At 39.6% G+C, this 22107-nt stretch overlaps 3 protein-coding genes across 3 annotated transcripts in view; 1 reads left to right on the top strand and 2 right to left on the bottom strand.

Moving 5' to 3' along the window:
- OPN3 (opsin 3) overlaps positions 1–10052 on the bottom strand; it is a 63735-nt gene extending 53683 nt beyond the window's left edge. Inside the window, 3 exon segments of the mRNA XM_068537649.1 lie at positions 9291–9407; positions 9410–9710; positions 9795–10052. Coding sequence (XP_068393750.1) covers positions 9291–9407; positions 9410–9710; positions 9795–10052 — 676 coding nt within the window.
- Positions 1322–7357, bottom strand: CHML (CHM like Rab escort protein). Its single transcript, XM_068541666.1, has 2 exons — positions 7289–7357; positions 1322–5342 (listed from the first exon to the last, which is right to left on the bottom strand). Exon 2 carries the CDS (start codon positions 5004–5006, stop codon positions 3051–3053), a length of 1956 nt encoding a protein of 651 aa, XP_068397767.1. The 5' UTR covers positions 5007–5342; positions 7289–7357; the 3' UTR covers positions 1322–3050.
- An 8692-nt stretch (positions 10053–18744) lies between the features above and the next one.
- WDR64 (WD repeat domain 64) overlaps positions 18745–22107 on the top strand; it is a 151201-nt gene continuing 147838 nt past the window's right edge. The window contains exon 1 of the mRNA XM_068541664.1: positions 18745–18889. Within this exon, the coding sequence (XP_068397765.1) occupies positions 18745–18889 (145 nt within the window). The remainder of the gene's footprint in view (positions 18890–22107) is intronic.

Consider the following 22107-nt stretch of genomic DNA (forward strand, 5'->3'; position numbering starts at 1 on the left):
CTATAATTGGCTTGTATATGTTAATACCCAAACACTATAAGTGGTAGTTTGTCACTGTTTGAATCTAGAAATAAGATTAATTTTAAAAAGTTATATATCCTGCAACTTCCTGAATTAGTCTTTTATTGTCAGCATGTTTATGATACTCCAGGTTTCACTAGTTTAAAAGCCATGTCAATAGAAAATATTTGTGCTTTCCTTATCTTTCTCACTTATGAATGCTTATTAATGATTTATTACAATGACGAGCTTTTTCAACCATATATAAATAAAAGTAGTGCCAAGATTATTTAACTTCTGCTTGAGAAATGTTTCCTATATGTTTTCCTAATAGGAATGATGTTAGTTCTTGGTTTTAAGTAATTACTTATCACAATGAGAAACCAAAAAAATCATTACCAGAGATAATTAAATAAAAAATGATGAATTTTATTAATATTTTTAAAGTTACCTGTAGTTAATACTTTGCATTTTTACTATTTTGTTCTGTTGCTATTGATTTAATGGTTATTCTGTTGAACACCAACCTTATAATCCTGAGTCACAGTAAATAATTATTTTTATGTTGTGCATCATTTGCTAATATTTTGCATTTGCTCAGAATGAGACCCTTTTCAAAATGTTTGACTCCTAGCATTGAGGCAATATTAACCTCAAAATGCAAATATTATATCATCTTTTGATACACAGATATTATTTATACTTTGAGCATTTGAAAAAGTTCACCAATAAGCCCATAAGGGTAAAATTCCAACTTGTCAGAAAATTATACTAGGTTATAACATCCTCTAATTTTTAAAATGCTTTTTATTGGTAATAACTTTCTTCATTTCCAATTTATTTGCATTCAAGTAGGAAACCAATATATTCATTTTCTTAGTTTTTAAAACCCTTATTTTACCTAATCTAACATTTTCCTGTTTCCATTATCTTTGGTTCTATAATTTTTTGCAACTTCTCGTTACTCTTCTCAAATTCTTATGAATAAAAATATTCATGATATGGAAATTAAAATTTTTTCAATAGGTCTGGATTACCTTCACCTCCATTTCACTTAACATCTTAAATTCTTTTACATTTTAATAACTAATTTTTAGGTCTATTTCAGACATTTCAGTTGTTTTGATAAGTTTAAGCCTTAGAATCCACCCAATAATAGATCTGCTAGATTCAAAACATATATATTAATACCAATTCATGACTTCTCTACTTCAGTAAGCTGAAAATTACTTAAATCTTTCTTGTTTCGTTTTCCTCACATATGGAAGATCAACAAAAGACTATTCAAAGCATATTTTGGCCTAGTAACATTACTTTTTATAACACAATAATCAAAAGATACATTAAAAAGTATGAGTTTGTTAAAACTTAGACAAATTCTGCTTCAATGAGATCCATAGCTCTAAGCCATATTTATTTTTAATCAATCTTTATTTTCATATTTCTCTGACTCAATAATAAGCCAAGAGATGTCTACTTTGATTCACTAGCAACGCTAGACTGGTTTTCATGAGCATCTTTTCCTTCTCTTACAGTACCTACACTCTTCTAACAGTTAACATCAGTTGAAAGATTTTGAAATCATGAAAGCCTGGATTCCAATGTTGGCTCTTCCACAAACCAGACTCAGAGAGAATTAAGTCTTTATTTCCTCTTTGAAAATGTATTCAATAACATCTGCCTCACAGGGTTCTTGAGAAACTGTAATTAGAGAGCACAGTAAGTGCCTAGCACATAGCAAATGCTCTGTTCCAGGACAAAAACTGTAATTAAAAGGGCTTCCTATATCCTTTCCTATCCCTTCCTAAATCCTTCCTATAGGATTATCATTCTCTGTCTGAGGAATGGAAACAGTGACCTAAAGGGAAGGAAGTTTATTTCTTCTGACAGCTCCACAAGCTTCTGCTGCTAGAGTATAACCAGCTTTATGACTTCCGGTAGTTCTGGAAAAAAATGTTTTCTATCCTCTAGATAACAGCTAAGAGGCAGGAGTTGATTATGAAGGCATTTACCTCATTATTTGCGGGGTGGGACACGACCAAAGGGACATGGTAACCCTCCTTTGATTCACTCCTATCAATTGTAGTGTTACTAATTAAAGTGGTGGAGCCAACAAGATTGTATGCTTCACTTTCACTGAGAACCCTTGGGAAATCTATTTACAGATGGATTTTAAAAACCATTTGTAATCCCAGGTTAAAAATGCTTCACTCAGTTTCTCCTTAGCAATTTCAGAACAAGCATTCTGAAATATCTTTTCCTGGAGCAGTTTATTTTTTCTTTAGCCTGAGTTACTTAGAAGTTCTTTTCTTTTAGGTGCCAGAGGAGTGCTCTTCAGAAATTTTCTGAAGTATTAAACCAGAACTAATCTTTCCCCCTAGATTTTCTTTGGACTGAACCTCCCAAGAATGAGCTCTTCAACTACTAAATGAACTCTCTGACTCTTTTTGCAATGTATAAGACTGTGGTGGCGTCACTGACTCATTGGTTACAAGGGTCAAGTAGGAGAATTAAACTGCAAGATGTATTGTAAACATCACCTTCACAAATAAAGGATCATACTTGATACATTATGTTTATTATAAACAAAAGACCCACATAATTTCCTCTGTGTGTGTTTCACTATTCAGAGGTGGTAGCAACTGTAATAGCTACAAAAGTAATTAAAACATTCCTTAGATGTTATTGTTCTGTAGACAATAATAAAATCTGAAGATCAGCAGACACAATACCATCTTCCTTTAAGCACCATGGCTAATATGGAACCCTCACATATATACCCAGTACTAAAATAAAGCTAACCCTGTTTAAGATTCTGGCTCATGGAGCCCATTCTGAAACAAAAAGAAGTCCAATAACCAATAAATCAGTTATTGATAGGTTAACAAATACATCCAATAACTGAAAGTCACGAAGAGAATTATAGACAACATCTGCATGGCATTCATCAAATAACCACTTCTAATTACTCATTTAGGAAACTGTCCTTTAAATGAGAATATTCTGATACTGGATGAAGGCCCAAAATAGCATTTCCAGTTTGCTTTTTTCTAATTTTGAAGGTGCTTCTCTGAGCTTTCTAGGTTTTTGCTTCCCTCAGAGGATTCTAGTTGGGCTATTATTATAGTATTGGCTCCAAGAGGCTCTGGTTGCTTATCATCACCATCAAAGAAAACATCTTCTGGATTTGGAGGTGGGGGGCAGAATTCTTCACTTGGAAAGATCTCCTTGAAGAGTGTTTCAGCTTGCTTGACTGCGTGTTCATTTCCTAGTCCACAGTCAGGCCCAGTGCAGACATAAACATTGGAAGGTAAGCCATTATATGAGCTTCTGCTGACTCCTGAGGAATCTCTCATGTTAAAATAAAGAGCCCACAAGAGTCTTGGCTTTGCAAGTTCTTCCTTGTCTATTTCTGTTTCAGCATATGGGGTGAATAATTTCTTCACCACTGATTCTAAGTCTTCTCTTGCTGTTTTGGAAGATGAACAGGTCAGATGTACCAGACAGGTGTCTTTCATGCACGTCATGGTTGAAGAACACAATTCAGTGACTCGAACAGCACATGCTCCTGGTTCCACTGGAGGTACTATCAAAATGGAAATCTGCTGATCTGAATCTGTCTTTAGTATAGACTGATCCGTAATGAGCACTGCCCTGGAGATCTGCTCGTACTGCACATTTGAGCATGTTTCCTCAGAAAGGTAACTATCCTCCACAATGAAATATTTAGCATTTATTCTTTGACCAAGGTGATCTATAATTGCTTTACATCTTCCTGATTCTTTGTCAACTACAAGGCATTGTACTTTATGGCGAAGACAATATATTCCACCAAAAACTGCACACATCCTGCAGAAACACTGGGGAATTTCTCCTTGGCCATACAAGGGAAATAAAAAGGGAGTGTTGCCAAATCTTCCAAGACACTGAAGAAAGTTTTTTGTTGCTTTAAGGCCTTCTATTGTTGTGCAAGATGACTCTGACATCATTGCAATTGAGTGTAGTACAAAATGTTGGAGGCTGGGGGTTAATTTTTTGGTTTTCAAGTACTCTGAAAATGAGCATTGCGTGAAAGCTTGGTATTCATCAGGATATTGTTCGTAGTCTAAACAAAATGTAAGAAATTTCATTAGCATCCTCTTTTCAACCATAGTGAGCTCTTTGCTATTAAAGACATCTGCTCTGGAGCAAGGCACCTGCTCTACTTTTCCTTCTCGAAATGCAAGAATCCTAGTGACATTTTTAAATTCTGCATAACGACTAACATTTGATTTGATTAAAAGATCAATTAACAGTCCTTGGGAATAAAGCAGCTTTGATACCAAATCAATATTAAACCTCCTGCCTTCTTCAACTATTTGAGAGTAAGTAATCCTGTTTCTCTTTGGCGGATCACTGTTGTCTTCCAATATAGGTTTGATTTCGTCTTTAGCACCATCTGAAACTCTGTGTTTATAAGTTTTATATCCACAATATTCTTCTTTCACCAAGGTTTCTGCTGTATCAGTTACTTCTCCATTGTTTTCTGGAGTGCCTTTTGCAGGCACTTCATAGCTAGAAACATATAATGAGTGCGTTTCTTCAGACAAGCATGCAGAATCCAGAGGTTTAATGATGGTACTAGATGCTACCCAGGAAGGATTCTTCTGCAGATCATCAATCTCTTTAATATTGTCATCTATATCCTGACTGGCATAACAAAAAACTTCTGTGTGTTGAATGGTTTCATCCTTCTTGCGAAGAGTGATGCCTTCTTCTGTTTCATGGATCATGTCTTGCCATGCAGCAGTACTTTCTTCCCCAATGTCACTGTTTTGCTGATATTCCTTCAACCAGGAGAGCAATCCTGAAAAGCTGAAACTAGCCCAGTTTCCTCCATAGTAACTTCTTGAATCAAGATGCAGAACCCTCTGACCACTTCTGGAACATGCAGCTGCAAGGATGGATTCAGGCAAACCTGTCCCTATTACAACCACATCAAACTCTGTTGGGAGACTGTTGTCCATCCTGGGAGGTAAAGTGTCTGGTGACAACTTCTAATGAAGGAAATGTGTATGAACCTCGGCTGAGGGCTCAGATAAGGTGTGAATATTCTGTAATAAAATCTCTCCTTGTGATATTCCAGATCATCCCAGACGTACTGAAGTTGCAGGTCTTAGGTATTTAACTGCTACCCTTTTTTAGTATTTTTTTCTTATAGGTCAGTAGCATAAAAACATGATAAAGTACATCTAATCATATCTGAGAATACTAGAATGAGTGTGTGGTGTTCACTTCTGCATTTCATCTTAGCAGTGAATGTCAAAATGCATCACATATGCATTTGTGACTGGAACTCTTCTCTGAAAGAAGAAAATTCAAGAAAGAATACAACTGTAAACAATATTAAGAGAAAAGTAATTTCATGCAACAGCAATTACAATCCAATGGAGCCCAACCTGTTTTTAGGACATGAGCCTCTACTAAAGCAAGTCATTAAATGCTTTCTCACAAGTTTTCTAATTTCCTGAAAATGAACAAAAGATATAGACTCCTCCAAATCAGGCAATTCAACAATGAAGAATGGATATAATAACATCCCACAAAAATAAAGAATAATTAACATAATACAATTCTATAATTTTTGCTTTTAAATATCTGAATAAATGATATATAACTGTGAGATTAAATTGCAAGTAACATGTGGCTCCACTGTGTTTATGGAAACAGACTATATACAATGTGCACACTGTCATGATTATGCATATTTCTGTGGCAATACAGTCTGTGGATGCTTCTAGGACAGATGAATAGAAGATTTTTCCATGTCCCACCTACCCTTAGAATCTTATGGGAGCAACATGAGACTATTTCAACTGAATTAGCTACTCAGATTATTAAAAAAGGATTAATTCAATAATACAACTAGCATTTTAAAATATTAAGGTATATGAAAGAATCAGTCTACTGAAGGGAAAATGTATTTATAAGAAATTCTTATATGAATGTACGTACGCACAGGTGTGTTTTTTATGTATAAGTTAAAAAGGAAAAGTCCTGGGTCCATATGTTAAAATATCTTAACATAAAATAACACCTATTTCTAAAACCCAAGTCAACATAGGGTGACTTGCATTTTGCGAGACTCTAGCTCTGAGACCCTGAATCTCTGTCTTCCAAGGTAAAGGGCTGTCCAAACACCCTCTGCCAAGATTAACATGTTGCTTGTTGTTCTTGTTTTTGAAGGGGTAGGAGGTGGTATTGAAGAAAGTCTCTCCTGTCCAGCATCATCCTGATTATACTCCATGTGCAGAACACCTGTGTGGTGGTAGGTGTGGCCAGAGATGCAACAGCCAAAGAGTTGAAAGGCATACTCACCTGGAAGTCTTTAGGCTAAAGCATTACACACACCACATGCTAGGTGGCCTGTCATTCATCATTGCACAGTAAGAGTGAGTTTCTTGAGCTCTGACTTTTCCTACCACTATACTTACTGAAACCTAGATCAGTGCATATTGGGTCCGCCTAGGCTAAGATGACTAATTATCCTAGACATCTGTATAACAAGCCGTTCAACTGGAACTTAGATTAAATTGACTAATTCACTGAACTGACTGCTCAGTTTGAGATGGCAATCTTAATAGTCCCGTCTAGTCAAAGCCTCTGCCTCAAGAATATCAGGGATTCCACTTGCTTTCAACATTCCCTCAGAAACAAGGAACTGAGCACAGAATGAAGTGGCTGCCAGGCCTACTCACATAAGTATGTGAGTATGTTTGAGTTACTTATTCTGCTTTCTTCCAGCAGGGTGTGCAGAGGAAGACAGAACCCATGAGGGTATGTGAAGAAGTGTAACCATAGTATGTACTTATTCTCAGCTTAGCAGGGGATACAGCTGAGGGTTGGGAGTAAGAGAGAGGATATAAGCTATAAGTGCTAAAACCAGGCACCTTCTAACCTACAGGTATCAAAGGAGTCCTCGTAATACAAAGCAGGACAGGACAACCTTAACACATTTAGCTCAACTACCCCGTAATACAGATGAGAAAACTGATGGCTGGAGAAATTAAGTGACTGGGAAAGTCCACATGATGGGTAGCCACAGGATCAAGAGTGGGACCCACTCTCACACCATCAGGCCAGTGGTCTTTCCACTTGATAGGGCAGCCTCTCCAGAAGCCTCTGGAGCAAGCAGCCACTTTTGGTATTTTAAAATGTTCTCCCCCTTCAGTACTCCATGGTTGGTTAGTTCTTGCTCAGGGATAACAATGAGGGAAGCACCCTCCCTCTTTTCATCTTTAACTCTTACCTAGAAGCACAATCTTTGGAATTTACTCCAGGCAAAGAAATTCTTAATCTTTGCTAAGAACTTTTTCAGCTCCACCATAACCCACTATTGACTTGTCTCCCAGGGCTTAAACAAGACTCAGAACCTCTTGCCCCAGAGTTTCCACCTGTAACTTAAAAACAGGTTAAAGTCATTGTTGAAAGCACTAAAGAAATGCCCAGAGAAAGAGCAGTAATCAGGCAAAATACTGTGTGGTGAACATTTCTAGCAGTCTTAGAAAATCCCTTCTGATTGGGGTGGGACCTAAGCAGGGATGATGAGGGAGGAAAAAGGATGGAAGAGACAAGGAGACACAGCAAGGTGGGGCCGCAGGATAGAAGGGATGAGGAAGAAGGGGAATGCTGGTACTAATAAAAAACTCAATATACCGCTGTTTTCAAATTCCCAGGCGCGGAGTCAGGATAGAAGCTGAATTTCCCAGCACAGAAAAAACACTTCTTGAAGATAAGAACTTTAATGTCTGTGACCCAATTTCTGCTACTGATGACACTTCAGGGCTTGGCTTGAACTGCCCTCTTTAAAGCTTAGCCCTGCCTGAAACATTGCCTGTTAGGTATTTTAAATTAATACAAAGAGTGTAATCTATAGTGTGATCTATATCACCACCTTCACACACCTACAGCCCCCTCCCAAGTTTCAAATCTTTGTATAAATGAAGTTCTCAGATAAGGGCTTATTGGGGAAGGGGTAGGTAGTATTAGAATATTAGAATCATTGAGACAATCAAATAAATAAAATTATGATTTCTATTGCATTTTCTTGTTTCCCTCAAAATATAAAAAAAGGAATCATAACAAATATAATATTTGGATTTATCACCACATAGAAGGTTGGTGAATAAGAAAATACTTTTGATAACACTACAAAGATTTTATTCTCATAAACCTGCCAAGATAAAGGCAGTAATAAATTATCAATGGATTTCAGGATTCTTTTTTTTTTAAAGGAAATTTAAGACCTGAGAAATATACATTTGTATTTCAAATCTTTGTACAAATGAAATTCTGGAGCACACACAAAAGGATACTTTCCCAATCTTAGAAAAATCACATCTTCAGTGACACACTGGGTGGTTCATCCTTCAAAATGTCAAGTCTCAGTGAGACTTAAATCTTCCATATGGGTTAAGAGTATTGTATTAACAATCAAGTTCTACTTTAATGAAATCTACTGGCTGCACAACTAATTATTTGTTCATTTGAGTTGGGATTCTCTGAGCCTTCTGCAAACTCACCTTAGATTTTGGTGTGCTGGAAACTATAAGGAGGAAATTATAGTAAAAATAGCTAATAGGACACATGCCAATTTGCATTCTGAGGACCTGAATAAAACGATCTCACTTCCTAGGAAGCAGTCAAAGGTTTACAACTGCTAATGGGCAAATTTTTAAAAGCATTTACACATTACTACTATGTTAGGTTTCTACCTCTCACTTTAGGGAAGTAATATAGGAATTAGATCTTTTCTCATCACCCTCTCCAACTTTCACAAATCAAACACTTTTTTCCTTGACTCTCTCAACTCCACAGCCCCTCATTTCTTTCCTCGAAGTGTAAAAGCCATTGTCTCGTGCCCTGTTGAATTAAATTAGGAGATGAAAGCAGAGAAGTGAGATGAGCTGCACGGCAGCCAGAAAGGGGTATGGAGGAGGTGGGCACAGGGGAGATGGGGCTGCAGACAGGCTGGGGTTTGGGTTGGCCTGGGGCCTGGCGAGCACAGGGAGGGAGGGAGATCAGCGAGAGCTGGAGGAGGAGAGGTCGGCGGGGAAGGAGCAGAGGTGGGGGGAAGCGGGTGAGATCAGGGGGAAGGTGAGGTCACAAGGGAGGAGGTGAGATCAGAAGAATAGAGGTAGGGGGAGGTGAAGTCAGGGGAGCACCGCCGCGAGGTTGGGGTCCAGGAGCGGGAGGCGGCGGGGCCGGGGGCAGGAGGCCGCAGGAGCGGGAGGTCTACCCCGGCCACTCACCCGACAGGTTGTTGCTGAAGCCGTCCCACACGCAGTTCGTGGCGCCCCCCACCACGCCGCCCCTCAGGCGGAAAGCGAAAGCTAGCGCGGCCCGGAGGACGGAGGGTAGCAGGTTGCGAGGCTGACGTTAAGCAGGAGGAGGCGGGCGGGGCTGCGGAGCCGCAGGAACTTGAGGTAGAGGACGAGCACCAGTAGGTTGCTGCCGACGCCCAGCGGTCCCACGGAGCCAAGCAGAAGCACCAGGAGCTCGTAGGCGCCCTGGCTGACAGGCTGCGCAAGCCTCGGCTGCCCAGGCCACAGCCCCTCGCCACCCTCCGAGCCGACTACGCCGCCGCCGCAGTGCCCTGCAGCGTGCAAGCCGGGCGCCGGCGCGCTAGGTTCTGGGTGGGGCGCAGGGCGCTCCGACGTACCCGTCGTCCCCTCCGGCCAATGCGCAGGCAGCTAGATGCAGCTCGGGGACCACCCCCCCCCTCCCCGCCCCGCCCCGCCCCGCCCCCGGCGCGCCTCGTAACCCCGCCCTTTCCCGCCATTGTAGTCCCGCCGCGACGCGCCTTGTAGCCCCGCCCCTTCTCGCAGTCTTAGCGGAGTCCCTGCTCTCCAGGTTCCCCTTCCCCCGCCCCCTTCCGGTACCCCGGCCCCACCCGCCCAGTCAGTGAGAGCTGGGAGGTAGATCAACCACCGTGGCTCCTCATTCCGCAGCTTCCCCTCACCCAGCTGGAAGGCCTCTTGGCGTTCACCACCCACCCACTCATTCAGGAACATTTATGGGCTCCTGGCCCACCACGTACTCGTGAGGGGGTTACACGAGGGACCCCCGTTCTTGGCTTCTCCCTCCCCAGGAAGCTGTTACGTACGACCCGCTGCCAAAAGGAGTCGCACACTTAATGCAAACCCAGGCCACACCCCAGGCCTGCCCATATTGTCCTTCCTGTCCTCCCTGCGGTAGCAGTGGGTACACTCTGTCGCTAAGGCCCTCACTGTGGCGACCCCCAGGCTGCGCCCTCAAGCTCCAGACCATATCTAGCAGGTGCAGAGGTGGTGCTATACTTGAAGCAGGACATTTCCTCTGGCCTTTTACACAGTGAAAACAGAGGGCAAGTCAAGCACAGGTCCGTGAACTGATCAGTCTTTGCGGGGCTGCGCTGCTGCCTATGCACAGGCCCCAACAGGGCCCGAGGGGATGCAGTCCCTAGACAGACCTGCACGCTTTCCTGGGCACTGCTGGCTAGCACAGTGTCCGTGCAAGGGCAAAGCAATTGCCCTCCACGAAGGTGTGTGCCTCCTCCCATCTCCATTCAAAAGATCGGTAGAGAACGACTAGCCTCAGTGAACCTCCATTACAAGTTCCTTGGGGGGTAAAATCTAATCGTCAGGGTGCACTGAGCAATAGCTGAGGGGTAGTGTGCTCCGTCCTTAAAATCTTGATTTGTCACTAAGGCTTCCAATCTGGAGTTATCTGTGAGACTGACCTACCCACTTCTTTAAAAAACTCATTTAATTTTGTATTTTAGATTTATGCAACCATTTAACAAATTCTGTATGTTTAATGTCTACGGCATTTACTGACTAGTCTACAGTAAGGTCTCAATAAATACTAGTTGAATGAATGAAGGAGGACTCATATTTTTTCCTAAAGCATTCATTCATTCATTCATTCATTGGTGCCGAGTCCCTGCTCTCACAAAGCTTACATTCTGGTGATGTTGGGAGAACAGATGATTATCAAATAAGTACATATGTAGTGTTGTGAAATGTGACATAAAGAAAAGTAAAGCAGAGAAAGGGTATTTTGGAGGGAGGGAAGAGGCTGTTATTTTGTACAGTGTGGTTACAGATAGCCTCACTGAGTACTGCAGGCACAGGGTAGACGTAATGGGGTGGGACTGTGCTTGGCATATTGGAGGAAAAACAAAGAAACCAATGTGGCTGGAGTGGAATGAGAATTATGAAATAAGGGCAGAGAAGTAAGTGATCAGTGATTGGCCAGATAATGCAGGTTCTTGGCTATTTTAGTAAAAGGACTTGGGCTTGAGTAAAGTCCAGGGCAATGCCTATGCAAGAGGAATAATATCAGTGAAGGAAAATAAAGGGAATAAGAGGCTTTTGGCAAATGTTTAAGAATTTTGATAGATTTATTTTTATAATACAATGAACTGTTAAGTTTATTTACTATACTTGACAGAAACAGGTAATGATACTACAAATATTATTCACTTTGTCAGTAATAATATATGTTTCTATTCATTTTCAGAATTACGTAATCGTAGGATATTGCCAAAAATACTACAACTTAAAAGGCAAGTGCAGTACTGGCATAAGGACAGACTATGTAATAGAATAGAGATTTCAACAAGGATGCCAAGACTACTCAGTGGGGAAAGGACATTTCAATAAATGGTGCTGGGAAATGGTGCCCACATGCAAAAAATGAAGTTAGAACCTTACCTTATACCATATACATAAATTGACTCAAAGAGCTAAACTTAAACGCTATAACTATAGAATTCTTAGAAGAAACAAAACATCTTCATGACATTAGGTTCAGCAATGATTTCTTGGATATGACACCAAAGGCATAGGCAACAAAAGAAAAAACAAATTGTACTTTAGTTCATCAAAATGAAAAACTTTTGTACACTATCAAGAGAGTAAAAAGACAACACACAAAACAGGAGAAAATATTTGCAAATAATATATCTGATAAGGGATTAATATCCAGAACACATAACTCATACAACACAACAACAAAAAGCCAAACATCCCCAATTCAAAAATCGTCAGAGGACTTGAATAGATATTTCTACAAAGATACACATACAAATGGCTGATAAGCACTTGAAAAGATGATCTTTAGTTATTAGGGAAATGCAAATCAAAACCACACACCCACTAGGATGGCTATTATCAAAAAATAAAAACAACAACAACAACAACAACAAAGAAACTAAAAAGTGTTGACAAGGATGTGGAGAAGTTAGAACCCTGCTGTGCCGCTGGTGAGAATGTAAAATGGTGCAGCCACTGTGGAAACAGCTTGGCATTCCTCAAAAAGTTAAACACAGATTTATCATATGATCCAGCAATTCTGCTCCTAGACGTATAGCCAAAAGAATTGAAAGCAGGGACGGGAACATGTATTTGTACACCAGTGTTCATAGCAGTAGTATTCACAATAACCAAAAGGTGGAAATAGACCAAATGTCCATCAACAGATAAATGGATAAACAAAATGTGTTATGTACATACAATGGAATATTATTCAGTCATAGAAATAAATGAAATTCTAATACTTGCTACGTCATAGATGAACCTTGAAAACATTATGCTAAGTGAAATAAGCCAGACACAAAATGACAAATATTACAGATTCCTCTTATACGGGGTACCTAGAATAGGCAAATACATAGTGACAGAGAGTAGAATAGTAGTCACCAGGGGTTGAGGGGAGGGAGGAACGGGGAGTTAGTCGTTAATGGGTACAGAGCTTCAGTTTGGGATGATACAAAACTTCTGGAAATGGATAGTGGTGATGGTTGCACAAAATTGTGAATTACTTAATGCCACTGAAGTGTACAGTTAAAATGGTTGAAACGGTGAATTTTATGTGGTGTGTATTTTAGCACAATAAAAAGCTTATGCCAATTATGCCTGCATCTCACTCTCTCAAAGTAAGAGAAGTACAGTGTCTGCAAATGTAAGCAGTTTACTGAGTGAGCTGGACTCAGTATAGTGCAAGCAAAAAGTAACTTTACTCTCTTTGGCAGTACACATTTCAAATATCTTCTTTCCACTTATTCTTCACTGCCCTTCGTTGACATTTTATCAGTTCTCAAAGCCTTTCTGCTGACTTTCAAGTAATATAAAGTCCAGAACATTGTAATAATGAAATGTTAAAACTCTTGGAAAACTCATCTGTCAACCCTCCAAAACAGAGGCTGCTGTAACCTGGAGAACTTCTGGGGATGGGGGTTGAGGAAACAACAAACTTAGCTTTTCCTATTTCCTTGACCACTACCTTTAGGTGCTGCTCCTGGCCCCTCTGAGATTTTGAGGAAAAAATCTTCCTTGATTGATAAAGTTGTCATCTGATGTTGGTGCCCTCTGATTATAGCAGATTTTCAATGCTGTGTTTTTCTCTCCTGGGGTGATTTGTGGGATCTCTAGAGGACCTGAGGTCACTGGAGATATTTCTCCCACAATTCCCTCGACAGGGGCAATGCCTCTGTCAGCTGGCTCCTTGGGTCTCCCTCTCAGATCCTGGTTAGGGTCTCTTAGACCCTACAGGCAGTCCCAAGATGACACAGCTTGGCTCCTCTACTCAGAGTCTTGCATCTGGCCCTCTGGAAATACGTATGCATCCTTGCCCTACCAAATTCTGGATGTGGCCTGCTGTTGGAGAACTGGCCACAGACTGTCCCCTTCAGTGCCAGTTGGGTAGAAAGAAGTGGATAAAAGTTATGGTCACTTGACTACTCTAAAATTTTTCTCTAAGGAAGTGCTCACTAAGGGTCTCCTCAACCTCTTAATGAACCTGCCTCCTCTTAAGTATTTTGAAGGTGAGAATAGACTAATGTGTGAAGAATCAGTTTCTCAGTGCCTCCACTTCTCAGCCCATCCTCCTACATGGGCTGTATAGCACTTGTTTTAGAATGGGGGGATTCCTCAAGCGGAGCTTCTGGCAAGACAGAAAGAAGGCCATTTTAATACCCTCCCACTCTGGAGCATTAAATCATCACAACCCTCATATTCCAAAAAAATCTTTTACAAAGTATGAGGGTGTGAATGGAGACAGGTTTTATCTGCCACTCTTGCTTGGAATCACTGATAACCCTTAGCCTTCTGTGTCATGCACATGTCAGCTAAGAGGATGCTTTGACCCTTACTCAACTGAGTAATCTCCTTCCAAGGGCTGGAACTCATCCTTCCCTGACATGTCTGAACTTTGATTCCTAGTGAGAGGCAGAAGAAGCCTTGAAGAAAATCTGGCCAAATATATTTGAACAATTTCTTGCCTTAGGAAACATAAGTTAGTGAATGATACTGAACTTTTTCAAAAAAGAAAATCCAGCATACCTTCAAGTTCTGAATGTCAATTCTCTTTGTGCATACAGCTTCTGAGATGTGTGAGATGTAGGAATCAGTTTAATGAAAATTGGGTACCTGTCCACATTCCCCTCCCCCCAAATACATACATTTGTTTTAAAATGGAATCTTGGGACTTCCCTGGTGGTCCAGTGGCTAAGACTCTGCGATCCTAATGCAGGGGGTATGGGTTCGATCCCTGGTCAGGGAACTAGATCCCACATGCCACAACTAAGAGTTTGTATGCTGCAACTAAAGATCCTGCCTACTGCAACTAAGAACCAATGCAGCCAAATAAATAATTAATTAGTATTTTTTAAAAAATGGAATCTCGTTTATAATCTTGCTCTATAAAGCAGAGTTTGGGTGACAAAGGAATTATAGAAGAATAATCATTCAATTTCTTAAAGGAACTGGTTAGTGAAGTTATGATTAATGTATATCTACCTCTAGCTATATCTCTATCTATATATCTATATATATCTTTATCTATATATACATATATTCTCCACAGCAGTATCCATTATAGTGAAATTTTGGTACAATGGGGACAAAGAGAGCATTTATAGGTTTCCTGAGGTGGGGCGGGGGGGGGGTCGGGATTAAAATAAATTATGTACAAAGGATCAGAGATCAGAATAGCTTATAATCAGCAACAAAATCTGATCAAAATAGACTTCTTCTAATAGTAACACCAGAAGCTAAAAGATAGTGGAATATTATCTTCAAAACACTGAAATAAAGCAATTTCCAGCCTGGAATTCTATACTTACCCAAATATCATTCAATGCAAAAGAAGATTAAGAATATTTTCAGATAGGTAAGGTATCAAAAATTTATCTTCCAGGCAACTATTTCTGGATGCAAGCCACCAAAATGAGGGAATAAACCATGGAAAAGTAAGATATAGGATACAAGAGAAAAGATAAGGGAATTTCCAAAGTGATGGCAAAGGAAAATGACAGTATGACAGCTATGCCCTGATATATATGACATCGGTTTTGGCTGTAGCATTGTAACTCAAGAGACAGACATGCGGAGGAGAGTTATCAAGGTATCTTCTGCTCTTGTAGTATTTTTTTATCCTGTAAATACCTGGGTGAACATGGCCCAGATTCTAAGCAGTACCTGGCTGGCCAGCATCATGCAATGTTGAAGCTCCTGCCTGCCCTGCCACATGCACCAGTCAAGAATCCTCATTTCATGCCAGAGGGGTCCTTCACTTACTTATGTTGATAACTAGAGTTGACTAGGGTGAACTCAGAAGCAGAAAAAGCAGAGCCACCTATTGCTCCTGACAGGATTTCTACCAGATAGCTGGTGCCTGGGCCATGTCACAGACCAGCTGAGGACCTAACTATGGGCCTTATGTCATGGCCTTGGCCACTGACTTCCACACACAAGATCTCATAAGACTCATAGAAGCTGAAGCCAAATAGCTCAGGGAAATCGTTCCAACTATTTTTTTAACTAGAGCCTTTCTCCAAGAGTGGCTATATTATTTCTTTCCTTACGCAGCTAGATGTGTGCTTGCTTCTGAATTTTTATATCAATCACCTTCACAATCATTTATATGTAAAAAAGCAATTAATAAAATAATTAAATATTTGGTTGAGAAAAATAGATGGAAAAGAAAAATATATACTTATGAAGGATATTAGAAACATGGGGACAGATTTATGAAAGAATACATTAATATTTATATAATGTGCATGATTCTATTGAAACTGCATACAATTATCAAAGTATGTGGCCTGAGCCTAGAAGGCAATATTCTAAAATCAATAGTTTTGTAAGAGGGGTGGGAACATGAGTGATATCTTTTAAGTTCTTTAAACTGATGGTTATATCATTTTTGCAATTGAGAAAATACAGGTACAACTGCATCCTGTAGCTCTATAAATGGCCACTATAATTGTGAATTGCTCCAGCTTATACTTCTAAGATGTTCTCAAAAGCCACTGCCATAATATGCATTTATACTTGCTGTTTCCACAGTCCCTCCTCCCACTCTCTCTTTGATCCACCATTCCACTGAGATAGTGTTTCTCAAGGTCACCATAATGCACATTCCAATGGTTAATCATCAGTCCTCACCTTATATAGCCTATCATCAGTATTTGGCACAGTTTGCCACTCCTTTGTATTTTAACGCTTATCTGTAAATACTTCAGTAAGTAGCTCTTGTCGATGAAACTTAATCAATAGTCAATCTATGAAAGAAGTGGAAAATTTCAATTTGAGCCAAATTTGAGAATTATAACCCAGGGACAGCATCTGAGAAAGCTCCAAGAACTGTTCTGCCTGTTAGAAGTCAAGGCACAGTTCTTGTGAAGTTTTTTGAGACAGAGGCCTGTACATTAAATGATATATTATTGACAGTTTACACAGTTCAGACCTAAGTGTCACTGTGGCCCCTTACAAAATAAAAAAGGAGTGTTATCTTTTAAGGAGCTGTTTTTTTGGTGCTAGGAGAATGTTGCTCTTTCAGGTATTTCTACTGATGGGGAAGGTTTGGTCAATGCATAATGCAGATACACAATGCACAGTAGAGGACAGAGAGGAGGCCAGAGGGCAGAGAAAATATTTTATATTTAAATTTTTCTTGTCTTGCCATAAAATATGAATTTTATTTCACACTCTAAAATATATCACATAACAATAATATAATATAAAATATAATTATTACATCTAAAATAATGAACAGTAACTTCTCAGTCTCATCAAATATCTAGTCAGTGTTCCAATTTCCAATTATCTCAGACATGTTGGAATTATTTTTCAGTTTGATTGTTGAGTCAGGATCTAAATACAGTCCACATACTATGACTAGTTGGTGTGTCTTTAAAGTTCCTTTTAACCTGCAGGTTCTCCTTCCTTCTTTTTTCTTCCCATGCAATTTCTTTATTGAGTAAACTGATAGTCCTTCCTATGTCTCCTTCCTTTTCAAAACACTTTCTTCTCTTGGTTTCTGAAATACTCCTTTCTCTTGGCTCTTCTACCTCACTGGCCACTCCTACTTAGTCTCCATCAGTGGTTCTTCCTTATCACTCTGACCTCTGAACACTGGAATGCTCAGGGTTTGGTCCTCAGTTATTTTGCTTCTTCAAGGAGATCTCATCCAGTCCAATGGCTCTGAATACCACCTAAATGTTGATGATTCTCAAGCTCTCCCCTGAACCCTGGACTTTTATATCTGACTATTCAATCTCCACAATTGTTTACCTAATAGACATCTCAAACTTAACACATCCCAAATTGAACTCTTAATTCTTCCCCCAAAATCTTCTTCTCCCACTGACTTGCTCCCCAAAAATGAGTAACTACTCTATCATTCCAGAATCCCTGGAGTTATTCTTGATCCTTCCCTTGCTATCACACTCCCATCTAATCTAACAGCAAATTCTGTCATATTTACCCTCACACAATCTACATCTTAGCCCTACCTTCATCACTAATATCCTAATCTAAACCACTATTATCTCTTACTTGGATTATTGAAATTGCCACCTAATTTGTTTCCCTGCTTCTACTCTTTCTCTCCTTCAGTTTACCCCCACAAAGCAGCTAAAACAATCCTTTTCAATTGTGAATCAGATCATATCAGTATTCTACTCAATAGTAGATTAGGGATTACTGTATAGACTTTCCTTACAACAGATCTGCTCCCCTCCCCGACTCTCTGACCTTATCTCCCCACCTCTCTTCCCCATCCCACATCACCCCTGTCACATGATCTCTTCGTTGTTTCTCAGATACATGAAGCACACTTTGATCTCAGGACTTTATGCCTTCTGTTCTTGGAACATCCTTCTACCATTTACCCACATGGCTTGCCACCTTACGTCCCTCTGGTCTGTGCCCAGATGTCTTTCTATTAATGAGGTCTTCTCTGAGCTCACTAACCCTTGTCCTTTGACTTATCCCCCCCAGTTTCCTTACTTGGTCTTTACCCATTTTTCTTCCCTCTTAGGCAGTGTATACACACACACACACACACACACACACACACACAATTTGTGAGGAAAGAAATCTCAATCTCCTCCTTATGAAGGAAGGATGATGTTACAGATGTATTATGATGCAATGAGGACCATATGCAGGACACTGGTAACATTATGAGGTCAGGATTTTTACTGAAATGTTTGCCCATGTGAAATGCATTAGACCAAAGTCAGTGTTTCTCCCTGCTAACATCCTAGTGGCAGCAACTCTTACTCCTACCCACAGTATGGGATTTTAAGATCAAAGGAATGAGACCCAGGGCAAAAACTGAGGTAACAGGGAGGCATTGTAACAACTGGACAGTTTGCCAAGTTGGCAAATTTACATTGTTATTTCTGGACAGAAATAAAAGATACCCTATGTCCCTATGGATATCAGGGAAGAAAAACGTTTCAACCTTGCACTTCAGATTAGCAATTTCAGGACAGCCTTGAGAGGGTTTGAAAAATTGGTTGAACGTATAGCAGCCCAGAAAAGAGACGAAAGAGCTGGCTTTTTTATCCAGAAAGAAGGTAAGATCCGTGATCACAGGGCAGTCCAGTTGGGTCCGTTGATTAGAACTGGGAAGAGTTTTAAGCCATCATGGAGAAGCAACATACCTTAATAGCAAAAACTTTGAATGGGGGGCCTCAAGTCCTCGTTCTGAATCTGTACTTGAATAGCTAAGTGGACTTGAGGAAGCTCTTTTCATTTTTCTGAATGTTAGTTGACTCAAGTGTAAAATTAGGGGGTTGGATTAAATGACATTTAAGCGTTCTTCTGTGGGGTCTACCATTTGATGGCTCACTGGTTGCCCTGGGACTCTCAGTAGTGCATAGTGACCATTAGCAAGCCACATGAGCCACCCTGTCATCTCTTTACTTAATGATATCACAAGATCATAAAGACTTTTATAAGTAAGGCAAAGTTTCCTATCTCATCATGATTCACTCTCTGGGCCTCTCCCCACGTCTTTAAGCTAGAATAATTTCAAGCATGAGAAGGTAAGGGAAAGGTGGTGAACAGTGGTCTGCGAGGATTATTAGCAGCAGATACCAACACAGAACTGAAAGTACAGCTCCATGGTCAAGGTTGAAGGGGAGTGGTGTAGTGTGTAGCTTCAGAGCATTGAGGACAGCAGTGAAGAGCAAGGCTTAACAGCAGAGTAAAAGGCTAACGGAACAAATCCTGCTGCTGTGAGGAAAGAAGCAGGGCCCACATAACTGCTAAAGGGTCAGCATGGCCAGCCTCTTAATATGCCAGGTTGTATAGTCATGAATAAGTGAAAATGTTGACTTTGGGTGTTCAAACCCAAAATGGTATTATTTGAATAGTATTTAAGAACTTACAAGTCACTTTAATAAATATAATTACGTCTCATAACAATTCTAATAGACAACTATTACTATTATTGCTATATCCCCATTTTATTGTTAAAAAATGAGAGGTACGGATAAATCATCTCTCAAGTCGTTCAATTCCTAAGTGTTACAGCTGATTCAGACCTTTCAGATATGCTTTTGTTAGATGACAGAGAATTTGGCTGGGCTTTCTAAACTACTCAATAAGCTTTCATTTTTCCCTAGTCAGTTTGTTTTAACTCTCTCTATAACTGATTTTCCAAACGCTTGCCACTTTTTCTGAATCCTCTACAGGAACTCACCTCTGCTCAGTCAAGCTTCCAACATCATAAGTGAAAGCAAAGCCAAAAGACAAGAATTCTCTCAAACTCCCTTTCTTCCACTTCCAAATTACCTGAAGCAGCACCTGTCCTTTCTTCCACTTTCTTCCATCCCTCCTCCCCTCCAGAGCTATCACCTTGCTGCAACAACTGCAAAACCTCCTTTTCCACTGGCTTTGTCTTCTAAAACTAAAATTATAACAATGGTCCTGACCTTGACTTTCTCTTCCTTTTAAGCTGTATGTCTTTCCTTTGCTTCTCCACTAAATTTCCCCATAGTGTCACCACTTTGTTTTCAATCAACTCAAGTCTGGCTTCCCTCATCACTTTGCTGAAAAAATCCTTTTTACCAAGGTATTTGATCACCTAATATGCCTGCCAAATTCAATAACTTGTTTATATTTTCCAGCTTACTTGGCCACTTCACTACATTAACAGTTAGCTGCCACTGTTTCTAGAAATTTTCTCCTTCAGTGTCTCTCATCACACCACTCTCTTATTTTTTCCTCTTGTAATTCTTTCTTTGCCTCTTTTTTTCTTGAGCTTTGCCTGTGTTGTCTCTCAGTCTTCTAGCATAGACATCATCTACCTAGTCTCCTAAGCCAGGTGTCTTGGTATAAATTTTGACTATTTTATGGTATCTCACTCTTGGGTTATTATAGCAGCCTCTTGATATAATGGTCTTCTTGCCAAGAATTATTCCTTTCTGTATACTTCTGCAGGGGGATTTTCCTTTAAAAATCTGTTTTGAATTGCCACATTTCTGGCTTATTAGCTCACCTTTAAATTCCATATACATTAACTTGTCATCCAGGTCTATTCACAGTCATCCCTTAACCTACCTTTCCAGCTGCATCTCCTGGAACTTCCCTTCATGCACCTCTGCCCTAACATGAATCTTTCAGCATTTCCAAGCATGGCATACTCTTAACGACTCTGATTTTGCACATGTCATCCCTGCAATGTGTAGTGCATTTCCTCCCATTTTTGTGCCTATAAACTCTTGCTCATTTTTCAAGACCCAAATCAAATATCACTTCTTCATAAAAACTTCCAAACTTTCCCTAAGCAAAGCCATCCTTAGAACTTTTGACGCACTTTATTGGCATCACAAGGAATATACCTGCTAATCTTAAGCTGCAGAAATTTATATACATGTGAGTATTAAATACCTGCCCCTTCTTTCCTGCATTGAACTATGAGTGCTTTGAAGGCTTTGTAACCCCAGGGTTAGCCCAGAGTTTGAAGCCAGGAAGTACTCCTTAAAGGTGTGCTAAATTAACAAGTTAATCTTGCTTACATTTACAAGCTTAGAATTACAAAGCCACACTGAAAATTTCCTTCTTCTGTAGTATATATGTTTGTATACACAGACACACACACATACTTATATATATATTTAGAGAGAGAGAACATATATATATTATAGACATATAGATATATATTTTATGATATATTATAATTATACTATAATGTACTATAGTATAGTTTATATGTATATGTATATATATTAGATTTGATCAAAACTTAGTACTGCTAGATAAATTACCTTTATGACAGGGACTAAACTGAAAGGCTGAGAAGGGAGAAATGTAATATGAACTTTGATCAAACTGCTAATACTGGCATACATTCATATTCCCTTGTAAATACAGGACAATAGGGTCTACCTCTCACCATAGGCAGGAAGTTAAGAACTAGAGAGAACGTTTCTAATGGGACAGTTGTTTACCTCAAAAATGATACCAAGTACATTGCAGGATTTCATCTGTACAATATTGTTCTTAAATCTTCTTGTCAATTACCCAATAGAATTAAAATCATCCCAGGAAAGGAAAGTCTTATAATCCTCATCCAGTGGCATTTAGAATGAGACACCTATCTTGTACTAGTTGGTATGAATTTAAAACAGCTAAGCTATTTGGATCTCTCATATGAATATCAAACTTAATATGACCAAGATTGAATGGTTTATTTTCCCCAAGAATTATGGTCCTTATTCATTTGCCCTTGTTTTGGTAAATAGTACCAACATCTGCTGAGTTTTGAAATTAGAAACACGAGTGTCAT

The sequence above is a fragment of the Eschrichtius robustus genome, chromosome 3 (assembly GCF_028021215.1).
Source record: "Eschrichtius robustus isolate mEscRob2 chromosome 3, mEscRob2.pri, whole genome shotgun sequence".
Classification (NCBI taxonomy): domain Eukaryota; kingdom Metazoa; phylum Chordata; class Mammalia; order Artiodactyla; family Eschrichtiidae; genus Eschrichtius; species Eschrichtius robustus.